This window comes from Coregonus lavaretus (genome assembly GCF_964263955.1).
Source record: "Coregonus lavaretus genome assembly, chromosome: 7".
Lineage (NCBI taxonomy): Eukaryota > Metazoa > Chordata > Actinopteri > Salmoniformes > Salmonidae > Coregonus > Coregonus lavaretus.
The window spans coordinates 19,226,770-19,244,276 of record NC_139994.1 but is presented as its reverse complement, the minus strand read 5'-3'; the positions used below and the strand labels follow the sequence as shown (position 1 = coordinate 19,244,276).

Here is a 17,507-nt window from a genome sequence, read left to right as displayed (position 1 = left end):
GCTAAATCAATCACTGAAAAACAACAACTACCTGGAGGCACCTGGGATAAAATGGTAACAGTGTTAGGCACCAGCGGTGCTCCAGCATGTACAGCATCGTTTACCATTCTAAGGTCTTGCACAAAACGATAATCATCAGGTAAAATTGGTGTCTTACAGGGTGAATTCGGGGAGGGAACCAGAGGGCATATTTCAACCAACACACTATGAATGGGAATAATACCCATTTCAGCTTTTTTGCTAAGAGGGTACTGAGCTTTGTAAGGTCTGTGGGTGCTTTTTGGAACTACCACAACTGGTGCAGCTCCTTTCATGCGTCCAATGTCAGTCTTTGATTTAGCCCACAGTTCTTCAGGTATGTCTTTTAGCCAATCAATGTGTGAATTATCTTGTAATACCACAGGCATGGTTTCAATGGGAATTGGTTATTTTCTTGGTAATGTCATGTCCCAGAATGGGGAATAGAAAATTGCTGTTGAAGCTGACCACTTTCCTTCTCCTTCCCAAGATACCCAATCAGTTTCTTCCATCACTGTCTTCATCCACACACCCACATCATTCTATTGCTTTCCAGGAGCTACAATGGGGAACAGAGCCAGGGACTTCATACAGACTACTCTTAGTATCCGTCAACAACACTCCAGCTGCTACGAAGTCTTCTCCTCTGTATATCCCATTCATAGTTCTCAACTTTCTCTTTTTGGTTTAACCATCTCTGGGGAAAGGTCAAACATTCTTCATAGGGAATTCCAGACGCTCCAACTGTGCGCATTGTTTTCTTTGAGGGGAGAACAGATGTTTAACACTGAGACCGCGGCCCAAGTGTACACCAAAAATGGAATTGGATGGTTATTTACTAAAATGTCAAATCAGGGGTTTTTGGGTTGACAAGGTGGTCAATTTTAACATTTGACAGGTTTCTTCTGCTTCCTCATCAGTTTTCTTCTTCTTCTGTTTCCACCTCATCCTGTTTGGTAGCCCCCTCGACGACCTCCTCTTCCAATTGGGTTGTCAACCTGTATGCCAACAGGTGGGGAAGGCCAATTGTTTAGTTTTTCTCCTCCTTCAGGAAAATCTCTTGAGAAATGCCCTAACTTCCCACAGTTGTAGCAGCTCCAGTCTCTCCCTCTCCGTCAGCTCCAGCAGGGGCCCCTCGGCCTCTACTTCTTCCTCTGCCCCTACGGTTTCCAAGGTTACCTCCATTTCATTGATGTTCTCTTCCTCTTCCAGAGTAGTACATCAGCTGCGCCTTCTTCAGTGTCTTTCCGTCCTTAGTTTCATTTTCATTCAACTGTCTTTCCGCATGGGTGATGTATGGCTTTACATCAGGCAGTGGTTGTTTCCCATGCGATACAAGTTTTTGTTACAGCTGTCTTCAAATCTTGTCTCAGTCCTGTCACCACAGCATGGTACAATAGGCTGCTGTATGAGTCAGGCCTGAGTGTTGGAGGAAGACTTTCTACTCTTTCCATGTAGTCACTCAATGTTTCTGCCAGTTTGTGTGTTTAGGGAAAGCAGCCTTTATAGCTGTAAACACTGCATCCAGATGGTCACCACGATCAGCCACTAGTACATCGCGATCCCACATGTTTATAGTCCTTCCATTTAAATTTTAAACAGCGGCTGAATATTTCTTCAATTTCTCTGGTGGTGGGGTTGTACATGGAAATGATTGCTTTTACCTCTTCACATTTTACAGCATCTTTTGCTGGGTCAGTGACATCACCTACTATTGCTTTAATTTCGTCAACATCCCACGGTCTCTCCATTTCCAACATGCCATCACCATTGGGGTTGGGGTAGCGCATTATCTGATACATTCCCGGGGGAGCCTTTTTCTTCTTTCTCGTATCTTTTTTTTCTTTCCTTCTCGTTGCCGTCTTCACTGCTGCTTGTTTCATCTTGGCTACTTTCTTCTTTACTTCCTGCTGCTTTCGCTCCTTAATTTGCGTCTAGTATTTTTACATTCTCGCTTCTCTTTTTGTCTCTTACATTTCTCCAGTTCTCTTCTGAGGTCCTCTAGTGGTTCTTCTTCACTCTCGCTCTCTTCCGTTCCTGTTGTTTTTGCAGGTAGCTCCCTCTGCAGCTCTACCGACAGCTCCTAAATATCCTGCTCCTCCGGGCACCTGGGCACCCCCAAATGGGTTGTGAAGGGGTGGGAGGCCACCAACTCCGTCCACTGGTGGAGGATTGGGCAGTGGTGGATACCAGGGGAGCCCCATGAAAGGGTTCCCATCGGAGAACGGCCAGACAGGCTTTTTCTTCTTCATCCTCCTCTTTCTTCTCTGGTAGTTCCACTCGTTTCACCATCAGTCCTCTTACAGCTTTATCTTTTGCCTTTTCTGCTTCCCTCTCCCATTTTCTGAAATCGTCCCACTTCACTTTCATTTTATTGTTCTGTCTCTCTTTTCTCTCAAGGTGGCTTCTCACAGACTCCAGTTTATCAATGCTCACTGTCCCATCAGCTGGGAAATCTCCATCTGTTCATTTTGTCCAATCTTCTGTTTGGTTCAGTAACCCCCTACCAAATTTATTAGCCATTATTTTACACGGCCCCCTGTTCAGATCGTCCCTCCTGCTCTTACTATTTTTCTTACCCATCATTAAAGTGTTTAAGAGGGAGGAAAAAAAACTAACATCTTCTAAAAATGTTCCTCAAATTATCACTTACCTTCACAACCACACAGCTTTCATGCTGGAGCTAATCTGTTCAGTAAATTAGTCAAGCACACAATACTCATATTTTGTTAACTCTCACAAGCACATTGCTTTAACACATTTCTCTCATACGCTAGTGTTCTATTTAACCGGTATTTAGATATCTACACTAGTCCTGTTTAACAGCATTTCGGAATAGTACTCTTTCACAACTCCACGCACATAATAACGTTATACATCAAACTACTGATGAGACATGTTATCCTCATGTAATCTAAAGTCACGTTAACCTCAGAGACATGTTATCCTCGTTACCAATGAGACATGTTATCCTGGACATTAACGAGACATGTTATCCTCGTTACTAACGAGACATGTTACGTGCCCCGGGGCCTCACACTCCTCTTTCTATTCTGGTTAAAGCCAGTTTGCGCTGTTCTGTGAAGGGAGTAGTACACAGCGTTGTACGAGATCTTCAGTTTCATGGCAATTTCTCGCATGGAATAGCCTTCATTTCTCAGAACAAGAATAGACTGACGAGTTTCAGAAAAAAGTTATTTGTTTCTGGACATTTTGAGCCTGTAAATCGAACCCACAATTGCTGATGCTCCAGATACTCAACTAGTCTCAAGCAGTTTTATTGCTTCATTAATCAGCACAACAGTTTTCAGCTGTGCTAACATAATTGCAAAAGGGTTTTCTAATGATCAATTAGCCTTTTCAAATGATAAACTTGGATTAGCAAACACAACATGCGATTGGAACACAGGACTGATGGTTGCTGATAATGGGCCTCTGTACGCCTATGTAGATATTCCATTTTTTTTTTATCAGCTGTTTCCAGCTACAATAGCCATTTACAACATTAACAATGTCTACACTGTATTTCTGATCAATTTGATGTTGTTTTAAATGGACAAAAAAAATTGCTTTTCTTTCAAAAACAAGGACATTTCTAAGTGACCCCAAACTTTTGAACGGTAGTGTATAATAACACCCCGAATTCAAAAATACCTTGTGTTATTTTGTAGTGGCTGCACACCACGTAGACATTTCTCTTATAAATGCCTACAGACAGCTGTCAGTGGTGCTTTCCATGGTACCGTTACACCCTCTCTCTAGTTTTCTCCTAAAACTAGTGAATGGTCTTCTCTCTATAAGACTATGGGTACCTTTTAATGCGTTACTCACTTAAATTGTATTTTTTTAATCATTAAAAAAATATATATACACACACATTTAAATTGACTTACTGAAATTCAGAAGACAAATCAGGTATCTTCCTCCGGGTAGCTCTCAGTAAAAGTCTGGTCTGGGCGGTTCCATGTCGTCTTTGATCAGACAGGGAATTTCCCTTACGCTTTCCCGCTAGGGAATGCGGCACCGGTGTCTCCCTCGCAGACCTTAACTGGGATGCTCCACAGGTGAAATCACTGATCCTGTTTGTGACGCCATATTGTTGTGGACATTGTTACACAGGGACACTCGAAGTCAATCTTAAATGAATCTGTTTTTCACAGCGTGCTGGAGAGGGTCAAACCAACTCAATGCACCATAGTACACGTCTGTCAGAAGCTCTGCTAGTCTTATTTACGGCTAAACACAGACAAGTTACATCTGCATGATTTAGCATAATTAATTAATCATTCCCGTTTAGTTCTATTCATGTGACCGACCAATACTGGTTCATAACATGTGACTGACCAATACTGGTTCATAACATGTGACAGACCAATACCTCACAAGGCTTCTTCTCTCCAAGCTGATACCTTGAAACTGAGATATCTTTCTCCTCACGTTCTCAAAACAAGGTCTGGGCATACTGCCAAATTGCAGATACTGATGAGTGAGGATTCGTCCGATCAGGCACTTACTTGAACACAGAAATGGGTTATTAGAACAGCACATTAAATAGAATATAGAAATGTATAGAATGGGAAAGCACCAACATTAACATTTCCATCACAAGTGCATTCGGAAAGTATTCAGACCCATTGACTTTTTCCAAATTGTTACGTTACAGCCCTATTTTAAAATGGATTAAATATATTTTTTTCCTCAATCTACACACAATACCCCATAATGACAAAGGAAAAACAGGTTTTTAGAAATTGTTTGCAAAAATATAGTCGGAAGTTTACATACACCTTAGCCAAATACATTTAAACTCAGTTTTTCACAATTCCTGACATTTAATCCTAGTACAAATTCCCTGTTTTACGTAGGTTAGGATCACCACTTTATTTTAAGAATGTGAAATGTCAGAATAATAGTAGTGATTTATTTAAGCTTTTATTTATTTCTTCACATTCCCAGTGGGTCAGAAGTTTACATACACTCGATTAGTATTTGGTAGCATTGCCTTTAAATTGTTTAACTTGGGTCAATCGTTTCGGGTAGCCTTCCACAGGCTTCCCACAATAAGTTGGGTGAATTTTGGCCCATTCCTCCTGACAGAGCTGGTGTAACTGAGTCAGGTTTGTAGGCCTCCTTGCTCGCACACACTTTTTCAGTTCTGCCCACAAATGTTCTATAGGATTGAGGTCAGGGCTTTGTGATGGCCACTCCAATACCTTGACTTTGTTGTCCTTAAGCCATTTTGCCACAACTTTGGAAGTATGCTTGGGGTCATTGTCCATTTGGAAGACCCATTTGCGACCAAGCTTTAACTTTCTGACTGATGTCTTGAGATGTTGCTTCAATATATCCACATAATTTTCCTTCCTCATGATGCCATCTATTTTTATTTTATTTTTTTATCAGACCAGAGGACATTTCTCCAAAAAGTACAATCTTTGTCCCCATGTGCAGTTGCAAACCGTAGTCTGGCTTTTTTATGGCGGTTTTGGAGCAGTGGCTTCTTCCTTGCTGAGCGGCCTTTCAGGTTATGTCGATATAGGACTTTTGTACCTGTTTCCTCCAGCATCTTCACAAGGTCCTTTGCTGTTGTTCTGGGATTGATTTGCACTTTTCGCACCAAAGTACGTTAATCTCTAGAAGACAGAATGCGTTTCCTTCCTGAGCGGTATGACGGCTGCGTGGTCCCATGGTGTTTATACTTGCGTACTATTGTTTGTACAGATGAACGTGGTACCTTCAGGCGTTTGGAAATTGCTCCCAAGGATGAACCAGACTTGGAGATCTACAATAGTATTTCTGAGGTCTTGGCTGATTTCTTTTGATTTTCCTATGATGTCAAGCAAAGAGGCACTGAGTTTGAAGGTAGGCCTTGAAATACATCCACAAGTACACCTCCAATTGACTCAAATGATGTCAATTAGCCTATCAGAAGCTTCTAAAGCCATGACATTTTCTGGAATTTTCCAAGCTGTTTAAAGGCACAGTCAACTTAGTGTATGTAAACTTCTGACCCACTGGAATTGTGATACAGTGAATTATAAGTGAAATAATCTGTTTGTAAACAATTGTTGGAAAAATTACTAAGTAGATGTCCTAACCGACTTGCCAAAACTATAGTTTGTTAACAAGAAATGTGTGGAATGGTTGAAAAACAAGTTTTAATGACTCCAACCTAAGTGTATGTAAACTTCCGACTTCAACTGTATACACTTAGTACACCAAACATTGGGAACATCTTCGTAATATTGATACAGCCTCAATTAATCTATGTATGGACTCTCCAAGGCTTCGAAAGTGTTCCACAGGGATTCTGGTCCATGTTGACTCAGTTGTGTCAAATTGGCTGGAGGTCCTTTGGGTGGTGGACCATTCTTGATACATACAGGAAACTGTTGAGTGTGAAAAACCCTGCAGCATTGCAGTTCTTGACACAAACCTGTGCACCTGGCACCATACCCAGTTCAAAGGCACTTAAATATTTTGTATTGCCCATTCACCCTCTGAATGGCACACATACACAATCCATGTCTCAATTGTCTCAAGGCTTTAAAATCCTCCTTTAACCTGTCTCCTCCCCTTCATCTACACTGATTGAAGTGGATTTAACAAGTGACATCAATAAGTGATCATAGCTTTTACCTAGATTCACCTGGAAAGAGTGGGTGTTCTTAATGTTTTGTATACTCAGTGTACCTAGCAATAAACACGAAAAAAAAAAACATTTCTCATCTGCTATAACAATACAGTAACTCGAAAACTAGCTACATAGAAATGGAAATATTGTACTCACAGTTCTTGAATTCACGCGCAGTAAAGGATAAAACAGTTAGAATAATAATGTTAGAAAACCAGTGATTCTCTGCACAGCTACAGGTGACGAGCTAAATTTAGCTGGGAGTTAGCTGCATAACACTGCGAGCGCCTGTTAGATGTGACGTCATCAGTCACCCTTAAAGGGACAGGCTTTCTTACAGGTGACTAAAATTGAAATTAATATAGAACTGTTTTGTAATTAATGTTATATTGTACTGGAACTAATGACAACAAATTATAATTTAATGGGTTCAATATTTTTTTAAATATTAGGATTCTGATTGGGGTGACAAAATCCTACCTATAGGATCCAATCGCGTTACTTTGGATTTCCAATAGGAAAAGAAGTAGTTCAATAGGTTTCCAATAAGGGTGATACAAAATCCTATAGGATTGCAAGAATCATATAGCATTCAATAGGATTAGTTTTGATTCCCAATAGGAAAAAAGTAGTCCAATAGGATTCCAATGGGATTCTGATAGAGGTGACACAATTAAGTGATAATGCCCGAGAAGCCGGTGTTTGGGGGATATATTGGCACGGGAGTAAATGGCCATTTTAATGTCATAGATTTTGCCGGTGGTAACTTGTGGAATAGACACAGGTTTTAACCAATCAGCATTCAGAATTAGACCCATCCGTTGTATATTTAAGTGATAATGCCAGAAAAGCCTATGTTTGGAGGATATATTGGCAATAAATCCTAACCAACACCAGCTACAAGGGCATTATCACTTTTATACAAGGGGTTACCAACATATTCAAATATGATTTATATATTTTAATTAAAAACGTTATTTTGATGAATTTATTCATACTCTTTCATCCTTCCACAAGATATAGTCCCAACACAAATCTAGGATTGCTACCCAAGCAGGCTGGTCGTTCGTTTTATCAGATTGGTTGCCCTTGATGTGACCCAGTCCTTAAGTCTTTTTGTTCTGTATCAATGGACGTGACTCAGTCATTCGTTCTAAATGTTCTGTTGTCATACTGGCTGACAACGTTCTTTATCCCTTGCTTGCCAGCTAGCAACTACGACTAATTTACAGTCACGTCAAACAGTGCAGCCAGAAGAACAACAAAGTAGCGCATTTGCATAAGCTGTTTTCTAGTTGCATTTACTTGGATAGATTCCTAACAATTAGCTAATGAAGCACGATTTCATGATTCATGATTTCGACTGGCTGAGAAAAGCTGCCTGCCTGTCTGTCTCATCCCGAATCCCGACATGTTCATTTCTATGCACAGCTGGAGATCGAATTTGAATATTGAAACAATGTTGCAAATGTCGGAGAGACAGGCAAGGTTTATACAAATCTCCACTGTTGAAAACGAAATGTTAGTCAATGTCTACCTGCTTTTTATAGTGGAGATCAAGTTTATAAATTGTCTGGCTGGGCTGATGAGGTAGTGGATTGCACAGTAAAATGGAACAGAGTAAATAGACATTTTTATGTCATAGATTTAGCCAGTGGTAATTTGTGGAATAGACACTGGCTGGAATGCGGTTTTAACCAATCAGCATTCAGGATTAGAACCACCCGTTGTATAAAATCCTATAGGATTGTGAGAATCCTATAAAAATCATTAATCCTATAGGATTTTTTGACTAGGGAAATTAGCAATTCCATTTTTTGTTGACCAAATTCGGCAGTCTCTTGACCGCCATCGAAAAATTCCTCACTTCGTAGATGTATTTTCGTGGACAAATTTTGGGCGGAGTAAACCCTCTGGCTTCGCCTCTTCCTCTCTGGTTGAGTTTATAGTTGGTTTACCTTGTCTCGCAGGTAAAAAACTGTTGTAGGAAGCATTTGGGAAACGAAACTATACCGCATCTGTTTTGTGGCCAATTTAATTTAAGAACAATAGTAGAATACAAATGTAAACTCTTGCTCTTTGAGGAATATAACCTTCCGGAAGAAAACTCTGTGGAAGACCCGCGATCACTCTTCCTATGCCGTGAGTAAAACGTAGCCTTAACACATGGAAACGCATATGTACTGTCTTTGTTAAAACAGGCAAATTAATAAACCCAAGTGTAATTTTTGTAACAATACACTACAGATGGAACAAAACACGATATTTGATTGGATATGTATTTTGGAAGTGGCACCTTGACAATTATAGTAACTTATTTTGACAGAAGGCTGTAGATGGACTGAAAAAGTCGTCGTGCAGTTCAACCCGCTGGTTTGCGGTGCTGAGTGTCAGCAAATTAGTAACCTTTTATTATATGAAGTAGGCCCGGCCGGTTTATCAAACAGCTGTTCGGCGGATTGTTTTAATCTCAACTCCCCGTAAAGTCTATCAAACAAAATATTTTGATGACGTTCACCTTATGACACATTTGTTTACATTTTGGCCTACTTCAGCAGCCTACGTTGAATGGACTGTCACCGTCCTCATTCTGGCTTCTATAATGCCATTATTAATAGCGTGTTGTTTACTTTCTGTGAAAGAAGGTTTTTAACATATAGGCCAGGGCGTTCTGGAGATCCAGGGCGCAATTTTCTGACCTAGCACAGTAATAACACACCTGAATCAGGTTCTCATCTAATCCCCAAGCCCTTGGATTTAGTTGAATCAAGTGTGTTAATATTGGGCTAGAACACAAACGTGCACCACTGTGGGCAGGGGTCACCGTAGTGTCGGCCATAACACATATAAGGCTGAAATTGAAGTTTTTGTATTTAATCTTGTTGTGTTTCATTGATCCTGTAGGTTACGTACACCCCACACCCACAGGATAGATTGGGTAACTTTTCTTGGCACTAAGGGATATGTGATGGTTGATATTGTTGGTTGGTTTGGAAGGGGTTGCAGCCTCAGGTGACTAATGTTTAAAGTTTGATTTGCCATGCCAAGGGCCTGCAGCATACATTTGACATGTCATATAGTCAGGCATTGACTTAATATCTATGTAGTATCGTTGTTGTCTATTGATTCACGTCTACTTTACGTTGTCTGTCTGAAACCGCTGATTATTATGACAGGGCTAAGCAATGTTCTTTATAAATATAACATACATATTTCATACATTAACGTAATGCATTGCCCTTTCCCCCCCACACTCCCTGTCCTCTTCTTTCCCAGGCCCTGGCTCTAGTTAACCACCATGCCCAGCAGCAGCACAGGGAGCCCCAGACCCTGGTCAGAGCCAGGGGGCCAGGACGGCCTCGCCCCTGTGGGACCCAACCATCAACTCTCCCGGGGCAGCAGCACCAGCCAGGAGTACTGCTATGAGGAGCGATGTGTGGACCCGGTAGAGGAGAGGCACCAGGGGCCCAAGGTGACCTACCACAAGGCCAACGGCAGGGAGGCTGAGGAGACCATCGGCTTCATCCCCGGATCAGCAGACTCTCCTTCAGGGGGTCAGGGGTGTGGTCCCTGTGCCCCCTCCTCCCCAGGCAGCTGTAAGAGCTGGGTGTGCAGTGTGCTGACCTGTGGACTCTACAGGGAGTGTTGGAGCACCATCCTGGCCCCCAGTCCCAGAGGGAGCTCCCCAGATGACGATCAGGAGAAGGTCAGCCTCCGGGGTCTCCAGGGCCACCCTGTGACCAATGACCCCCGAACCAGGAAGGAGAGTGGGGGTGGTGGCTCTGATTGGTCGGAGGACGTCTACATCAGAGGGGTCAAAGTGGACATTCCCAGAATGGAGGAGGAGCCGGTGATCATTACCAGGCCTCCATTACACAATGGAAGAGGTTGTGGAGGAGGAGGGAGCCTGTACAGCCCTCCCTCCTACTCCTGGAATGAGGGGGATATGGGTGATCTGAGCATGGGTGACGTGGACTCTCTGATCACCCAGAAGCTTCTGGAGCTATACTCTGAGTACCAGATCGAGGAGCTGGCCCACTGCACCTCAGACTCAGTGTTCCTGAAGAAGACCAGTGAAATCAGCCAGCTTATCAGTGACCTGGCTGAGGAGCATCAGCTTGATGAGCAGGATGCAGAGTGTCGACTGGTCAAGGGCATCATCAGGTAGCTACCATTCACTGGTAGGGATTAACTGCCTTGATCAAGGGTACAACGTGTGTGTGTGTGCGTGCGCACAAGCAGTTGGGTATCGTGACAGCAAATTAATACATTTACTTTGTAAAATGGACAATAAAGTTGATATACTATTTTCATCTATTTTATCAGGATCAGCACTAGGAAGAGCAAGAAGAGACCTCAGTGCAAAAGGTCACAGAGGAGAACCTCAGACAGCGGTAACGAAACCATGAGCAACTACCAAGCATCAACCATCAGCAATAACAGTAAGCAACACCTCTACTGATAAACATTTCCAATAGCTTTTCCCTTATTTTACATACTTGTTGAAGTGATACTTCATTGTCATTAATTTGTTATTACACTGTTAGTTGACTGTCACTCTCTCTGTTTGTTGTTTTTTTTACCTCGAAGATGATTATGATATCCAGATATCCAAGGAGACAGATTCTGATATGAACGCTAGGAACATGAGGATGAACAGTGGAGCAGGTAAGAGACTTGACGTGTGTACTGTATGTTGCTGTGTGTACTGTACAGTGTTATTGTAGTCATCATTAAGCGCTTGTTATGATAGGGTTAGAGTCCTTCAAGACACACTTTTACTGAAACCGCATTGCCTCTGCTAAATTGTTGCCACTACACCCCAGAAAAATTGTGGGGATCGAAAAACTATTTCAGTGTAAACTTAAATGACTAAAACCAGACTAAGTTTATAGAAAATATAATTGATCTATATATTTTTTAAGATGCAGTAAGTCTTGTCAGAAGCTAGCAGATTCATTACTTACCAACAATATCTGTAAGTTCCAATAAAACAACATTATGTTTTCAAGTTCACTTTCCTTACTTTTTTCTAACAATACTATCATGAATCTAGCAAAGATGTTTTGTGGGTCAGAGTGCAGTATTTATTTAGTTTTATAGCACAAACGTTTGTTAGCACGTTTCTCATACTGGCTTTAGCCACGAACAGAGCGGCAAGTGCAGGGGTGTTGCCTAGCAACCTGTTCCTCGGAGGAAGTTAACTTCTGCATTGAGAAACAAATTCCCATTATTTGAACAGCTAGCACGACAGCTAAAATGGCTTTGGAAAAAATATGTTTTCAGCTAAGAGGGAGAAGTATCTAACAAAATAACTACATTATGTAATTCACTAATCATAAACTATTTACAATAGAAATGTCAGTATATTTAATAAAAATCTTACTTACTCAACTTTTAAATCCTATAGTCTTTGATAACTTGTAATCACCCCAAGAAAATCTACAGCAATGAAACCAATTAAATAAAACAATGAATTTAGGAGTACTTTTGGCATGGCTGGATTACCGCCCAGGCACGCAGGGCACATGCACAGGGGTCCCAGTTGGGGTCCCCATTGATTTTATGTTTGAGCATAAGAACACAGAATTAGCCATAGCAACATTTGTAGAATTGCAGACAATTTGCTTTAAAATGGTAAAATGTTGTCTCAGCTCCATGGAAATGTTCCTAGAAGGAAAGTAGGCCACTTTTGACCCAGAAAAAACCTTGCACACACCTGCCTGATAATAGTGTATGGTGCCATGTATGGTAAAATAATCGGTACTAAAATATTGTTTTACCAATATGTTATTGGGCTCATTTCTGGGAGGGGTTATAGATAGATGGTGTTGGCAACATTTGATTTTCATTCATTTTGGAGTAGAATCTCCTTATAAAATGTCACCAGAAATTACACTACATGACCAAACGTATGTGGACACCTGCTCGTCGAACATCTCATTCCAAAATCATGGGCATTAATATGGAGTTGGTCTCCCCTTTGCTGCTATAACAGCCTCCACTCTTCTGGGAAGGCTTTCCACTAGATGTTGGAACATTGCTGCGGGGACTTGCTTCCATTCAGCCACAAGAGCATTAGTGAGGTCGGGCACTGATGTTGGGCAATTAGGCCTGGCTCGCAGTCGGCGTTCCAATTCATCCCAAAGGTGTTCGATGGGGTTGAGGCCAGGGCTCTGTGCAGGCCAGTCAAGTTCTTCCCCCACCGATCTCGACAAACCATCTCTGTATGGACCTCGCTTTGTGCACAGGGGCATTGTCATGCTGAAACAGGAAAGGGCCTTCACCAAACTGTTGCCACAAAGTTGGAAGCACAGAATCGTCTAGAATGTCATTATATGCTGTAGCGTTAAGATTTTCCTTCACTGGAACGAAGGGGCCTAGCCCGAACCATGAAAATCAGCCCCAGACCATTATTCCTCCTCCACCAAACTTTACAGTTGGCACTATGCATTCGGGCAGGTAGCGTTCTCCTGACATCCGCCAAACCCAGTTTTGTCTGTCGGACTGCCAGATGGTGAAGCGTGATTCATCATTCCAGAGAACGTGTTTCCACTGCTCCAGAGTCCAATGGCGGTGAGCTTTACACCACTCCATTCCAGCCGAAGCTTGGCATTGCACATGGTGGTCTTAGGCTTGTGGGCGGCTGCTCGGCCATAGAAACCCAGACGAACGATTATTGTGCTGACGTCGTTTCCAGAGGCAGTTAGGAACTCGGTAGTGAGTGTTGCAACCGAGGACAGACGATTTCTACTCACTACGTGCTTCAGCACTCGGCGGTCCTGTTCTGTGAGCTTGTGTGGCCTACCACTTCGCGGCTGAGCCGTTGTTGCTCCTAGACGTTTCCACTTCACAATAACAGCACTTACAGTTGACCGGGTTAGCTTTAGCAGGACAGAAATTTGATGAATTGACTTGTTGGAAAGGTGGCATCCTATGATGGTGCCACGTTGAAAGTCACTGAGCTCTTCAGTAAGGACGTTCTACTGCCAATGTTTGTCTATGGAGATTGCATGGCTGAGTGCTACATTTTATACACCTGTCAGCCATGGGTGTGGCTGAATTAGCCGAATCCACTAATTCGAAAGGGTGTCCACATACTTTTGTGTATGTGTGTGTGTGTGTGTATATATATATATATATATATATATCTCTTCTCACAGTCCTTATACAAAAAAATTATCCAGATGGGAATTCCCCGGTGATTCCCCCCCTTCCACGAACTTTGCCACCGCTGCACAAAAAATTATGTAGGGGAAGCACTGAAACTGTTTGGGTTAGTATCTGAGTGAGTGAGAGAGATCTAATAGACTGAATGTTGTGGCAAATATCCAGCGTTATCTCTTCCCCTGATAGATACTGTACTTACCTTTCCGTGACATTTATTGTGAACATCCTATTTATTTAAGCCTATCCAAGAGGTTGATTGGTTGCCTTAAGGTTGTATCTCATTGGGCAAGTCAGACTTGTATTGTATTTGTCAGACACAAATAAATAGGTTTCACTTCATTCTGCTGGTAACTATTGGTAGAAACGAAACCCTGGAATATGAACCTATTGAATCATGTAGATGACAAGTTGTTCTTGATGATGTAGGTCTTGAACCAATTATGTAAATATGACTAAACCTGTGGACTTAACTTCATTTTGCACACTTTTGTAAGTTAATGATGTTGATGACTAGGTACTCCTGATGTTTTTATGTAATTTGCATTTTATATGTGAACTATGAAGCCAAAGACACATTTCCTCATTACGTGGACAATGAAGTTTGTCTGTTCTATTATATTCTACAACTCATGCCTTCTTTATCATATTTTGATTTAAGCAGAAAGTTCTGAGCATCAGAACATGATGACCCATCCTCAACACTTCTGATGCCATGAAGCTACTCACCAGTCCCCAGCTGGAGAGGTTGGACCCATAGAGATACACATATTATACAGTGAGGGGAAAAAAGTATTTGATCCCCTGCTGATTTTGTACGTTTGCCCACTGACAAAGAAATTATCAGTCTATAATTTTAATGGTAGGTTTATTTGAACAGTGAGAGACAGAATAACAACAACAATATCCAGCAAAACGCATGTCCAAAATGTTATAAATTGATTTGCATTTTAATGAGGGAAATAAGTATTTGATCCCCTCTCAATCAGAAAGATTTCTGGCTCCCAGGTGTCTTTTATACAGGTAACGAGCTGAGAATTGGAGCACACTCTCAGTTTGTTACCTGTATAAAAGACACCTGTCCACAGAAGCAATCAATCAATCAGATTCCAAACTCTCCACCATGGCCAAGACCAAAGAGCTCTCCAAGGATGTCAGGGACAAGATTGTAGACCTACACAAGGCTGGAATGGGCTACAAGACCATCGCCAAGCAGCTTGATGAGAAGGTGACAACAGTTGGTGTGATTATTCGCAAATAGAAGAAACACAAAATAACTATCAATCTCCCTCGGCCTGGGGCTCCATGCAAGATCTCACCTTGTGGAGTTGCAATGATCATGAGAACGGTGAGGAATCAGCCTAGAACTACACGGGAGGATCTTGTCAATGATCTCAAGGCAGCTGGGACCATAGTCACCAAGAAAACAATTGGTAACACACTATGCTGTGAAGGACTGAAATACAGCAGCGCCCGCAAGGTCCCCCGCTCAAGAAAGCACATACACAGGCCCGTCTGAATGATTCAGAGGAGAACTGGGTGAAAGTGTTGTGGTCAGATGAGACCAAGATCGAGCTCTTTGGCATCAACTCAACTCGCCGTGTTTGGAGGAGGAGGAATGCTGCCTATGACCCCAATAACACCATCCCCACCGTCAAACATGGAGGTGGAAACATTATGCTTTGGGGGTGTTTTTCTGCTAAGGGGACAGGACAACTTCACTGCATCAAAGGGACGATGGACGGGGCCATGTACCGTCAAATCTTGGGTGAGAACCTCCTTCCCTCAGCCAGAGCATTGAAAATGGGTCGTGGATGGGTATTCCAGCATGACAATGACCCAAAACACACGGCCAAGGCAACAAAGGAGTGGCTCAAGAAGAAGCACATTAAGGTCCTGGAGTGGCCTAGCCAGTCTCCAGACCTTAATCCCATAGAAAATCTGTGGAGGGAGCTGAAGATTTGAGTTGCCAAACGTCAGCCTCGAAACCTTAATGACTTGGAGAAGATCTGCAAAGAGAAGTGGGACAAAAAAAATCCCTCCTGAGATGTGTGCAAACCTGGTGGCCAACTACAAGAAACCTCTGACCTCTGTGATTGCCAACAAGGGTTTTGCCACCAAGTACTAAGTCATGTTTTGCAGAGGGATCAAATACTTATTTCCCTCATGAAAATGCAAATCAATTTATAACATTTTTGACATGCGTTTCTCTGGATTTTTGTTTTGTTATTCAGTCTCTCACTGTTCAAATAAACCTACCATTAAAATTATAGACTGATCATGTCTTTGTCAGTGGGCAAACGTACAAAATCAGCAGGGGATCAAATACTTTTTTCCCTCACTGTATTTCCCTCACTGTATGTTATATTTAATTCTGTGTTGGGACCTTGAAGGAGCCAGAGAATTGCACTCGGTTTAATGAAGTGGGAGGAGTATTACGCAGAGGCAAACTCCTCCAAAGACCATGACTTTGCTTTGAAAACTATACTATGAATCGTGTCATCTGTATTTTGAAGGATTATAATGTACTCAGGGTAGTGAATGTATTTTTGATTCTGACATATTGCGTCCATGTTTGGGTGTTGGTTTGTCTCAGAGAGAAGGTACCGTAGACTTACCAGACCCTTAAAGCAGCTCCCCCTGTTTTGATGTCCGTTCTTCTTATCGCCTTCATATTACATTAGTGCTGTGTGTGTCCCTTTACCCTTGAATAACAACTAGCTGTGTTGATAGGAAACCCGACTCTCCACTGCTGTTTGACCTCTTTCTGCTTTATCAGTTCAACCCACAACACTGTGGTACAAGAACCAGTTTCAAGGTAGTGTAAGCACTTCCAGTGTGGTGCAGGGTGAAGTATACTGACCCAAGAAATATAGATAACTGCACACTTGATTGCTCCACGGTTTTATTGTGCAATGTTTGGACCCGACGGTCTTAGTCTTCGTAAGGGTTAACCCATGTGAATAATGCAGTGGTTTGGACACCAAGAACCAACCTGGAATGTACTGAAGGCCAAAAACCACTCGGAACGTATGAAGAAAGAAGGCCAAAAACCACTCGGAACGTATGAAGAAAGAACACAGAACACCTCAAAGACAATGGATGATGGTATTGACTTATTGGTGACTGTGAAATACAATTGTAGATGTACGTTTTGATGCCATGGGAATATCATACTACTATACATAACTTTAATCCTGGTATCGCTTTAAGATTGGTTATGCTTCAATCTCTAGTGAGCATGTGGCCCAGCTAATGCTGTAACATGATATTGTAGACTCCAATGAGTACAATGTGAAATTAACTTATAATGTATGCAATTCTGTGATTTAAATAAAACTATAAAAAAAGTGATACATAAATTAAGTTGTAAAGGCATTAATGCCATTCTAATCTTGCACATTTTGTCTTCTGTTTTATTGTGGTCGGTATAAAGGAAATGAGTTGCTCTCTATTTTGAGAATTCTAACTTCCACTTAAGTCTAATTTTTGTGATGCATAATGGCAGACTAAGTGGGCTTATGTGGAAGTTAGGATCTTCCACTCTAAGCGTGTCTAAATTAATGACTTACATTTTAATAAAAAAATCTTCCAGGCAAGTATGTCAGAACCTGTGACTAGCTCACCTTTCATTAGCTTGCCAGTAGAAGAGTCAAGAGTACTACGTTTTGTCTGTTGTTGACATTAA

General features: G+C 41.8%; 1 protein-coding gene across 2 annotated transcripts; it reads left to right on the top strand.

Annotated features, from left to right (window-relative positions):
* Positions 1-8,558: 8,558 nt before the first annotated feature.
* On the top strand, positions 8,559-14,658 carry LOC311131658 (uncharacterized protein). 2 transcript variants are annotated; one of them, XM_084164770.1, is made up of 5 exons: positions 8,559-8,794; positions 9,929-10,816; positions 10,979-11,094; positions 11,243-11,320; positions 14,484-14,658. In XM_084164770.1, exons 2-5 carry the CDS (start codon positions 9,951-9,953, stop codon positions 14,528-14,530), a joined length of 1,107 nt encoding a protein of 368 aa, XP_084020896.1. In that variant the 5' UTR covers positions 8,559-8,794; positions 9,929-9,950; the 3' UTR covers positions 14,531-14,658. The 2 variants fall into 2 exon arrangements, with proteins under 2 accessions (XP_084020896.1, XP_084020895.1); XM_084164769.1 differs by having other exon boundaries at positions 14,481-14,658.
* Positions 14,659-17,507: the final 2,849 nt, after the last annotated feature.

Coding starts and splice junctions, on each gene's coding strand:
- LOC311131658 (XM_084164769.1), top strand. CDS start 9,951: ATGCCCAGCAGCAGCACAGGGAGCCCCAGACCCTGGTCAGAGCCAGGG. Junction 10,817..10,978: donor CTGGTCAAGGGCATCATCAG/GTAGCTACCATT, acceptor CTATTTTATCAG/GATCAGCACTAGGAAGAGCA. Junction 11,321..14,480: donor GAGGATGAACAGTGGAGCAG/GTAAGAGACTTG, acceptor TTTTGATTTAAG/CAGAAAGTTCTGAGCATCAG.